The sequence below is a fragment of the Equus quagga genome, unplaced genomic scaffold (genome assembly GCF_021613505.1).
Source record: "Equus quagga isolate Etosha38 unplaced genomic scaffold, UCLA_HA_Equagga_1.0 70775_RagTag, whole genome shotgun sequence".
Taxonomy (NCBI): domain Eukaryota; kingdom Metazoa; phylum Chordata; class Mammalia; order Perissodactyla; family Equidae; genus Equus; species Equus quagga.
Window position 1 is genome coordinate 144 of NW_025801847.1, and position 890 is coordinate 1033.

The 890-nt window shown below is 43.7% G+C and overlaps 1 protein-coding gene across 1 annotated transcript; it reads right to left on the reverse strand.

Moving 5' to 3' along the window:
- Positions 1–345: 345 nt before the first annotated feature.
- On the reverse strand, positions 346–717 carry LOC124234095 (HIG1 domain family member 2A-like). Its single transcript, XM_046651361.1, has one exon. The coding sequence runs from the start codon at positions 715–717 to the stop codon at positions 346–348; it is 372 nt and encodes a 123-aa protein (XP_046507317.1).
- Between the last annotated feature and the right edge of the window lie 173 nt (positions 718–890).

Sequence of the window (890 nt, forward strand, 5' to 3'; positions counted from 1 at the left end):
AGGATTAGGGTAATTGTAAAGAACTTTGCTTGTATCTTGATGCATTAATTATTTACAGGCTAAAATTTTCATTACTACCTTATATAAAGCCTCATTTCTAATAAAAACTAACATACTAGATTTAGTTCTATATACATGAATTTTTTTTTACAAGTGGATCAGAGTTTATTAAGTAGGGGGTGAAGAGGGTGTGGCACAAGTAGAAGTATGCAACACCCGAAGTGAACAGAATCTGAGATTCCTGAAAAAAAATCTGTCGATTACACAATTGGCCACTTGCTCCTCCATTGACACAGGGACTGGTCAGGGCAGATGAGGGAATAAATCCTGTGGCAGGACCCGTGGTTACTCCCAGGCTGGGAATAATCTCCACGGAGCTTTCAAGACCAAGCCAGGCTTGGGCAGAGACTTCACAGCTGATGAAGCTGGATCCAGCAAGGTGGCTGTGAGCGAGAAGCCCTGGGTGGCAATCTGGTTGTATATCATGAGCTGGCAGCACTGGCTCTGATCCCTAGGGAAGCAGTAGAGGTCATGGGTGAGGGCAGCCACTGTGCCCAGGCAGCCTATGGGTACCATTGGGTTCTTGCAGGTCTTGAGAAGGAACTTTTCCTTGAAGCTTTCTGGAGTGCTGTAGACACTGAGGCTAAAGCCCTCAACGACTAGATGCTGCGACAGTTCAAAGGGTGCCTCTGAAGTCATAAGGCTGGGAGCCCCCATGTCCCAGGCAACAGCAGTATGAGAAAACAGGGATGCTGAACTCCATCTCCTCTATATGTGAATTTGTAAAGATCAACCAGTTCATAAGCTGTAAAGTAATTACAGCTATTTGAATTAAAACAAAGTCTAAAATTAAAATGTGGTATCTGAATAGGTAACTTTTTAGTCCTTTA

Excerpts from the sequence above, each read along its gene's own strand:
- LOC124234095 (XM_046651361.1), bottom strand. The coding sequence starts at position 717 with ATGGGGGCTCCCAGCCTTATGACTTCAGAGGCACCCTTTGAACTGTCG.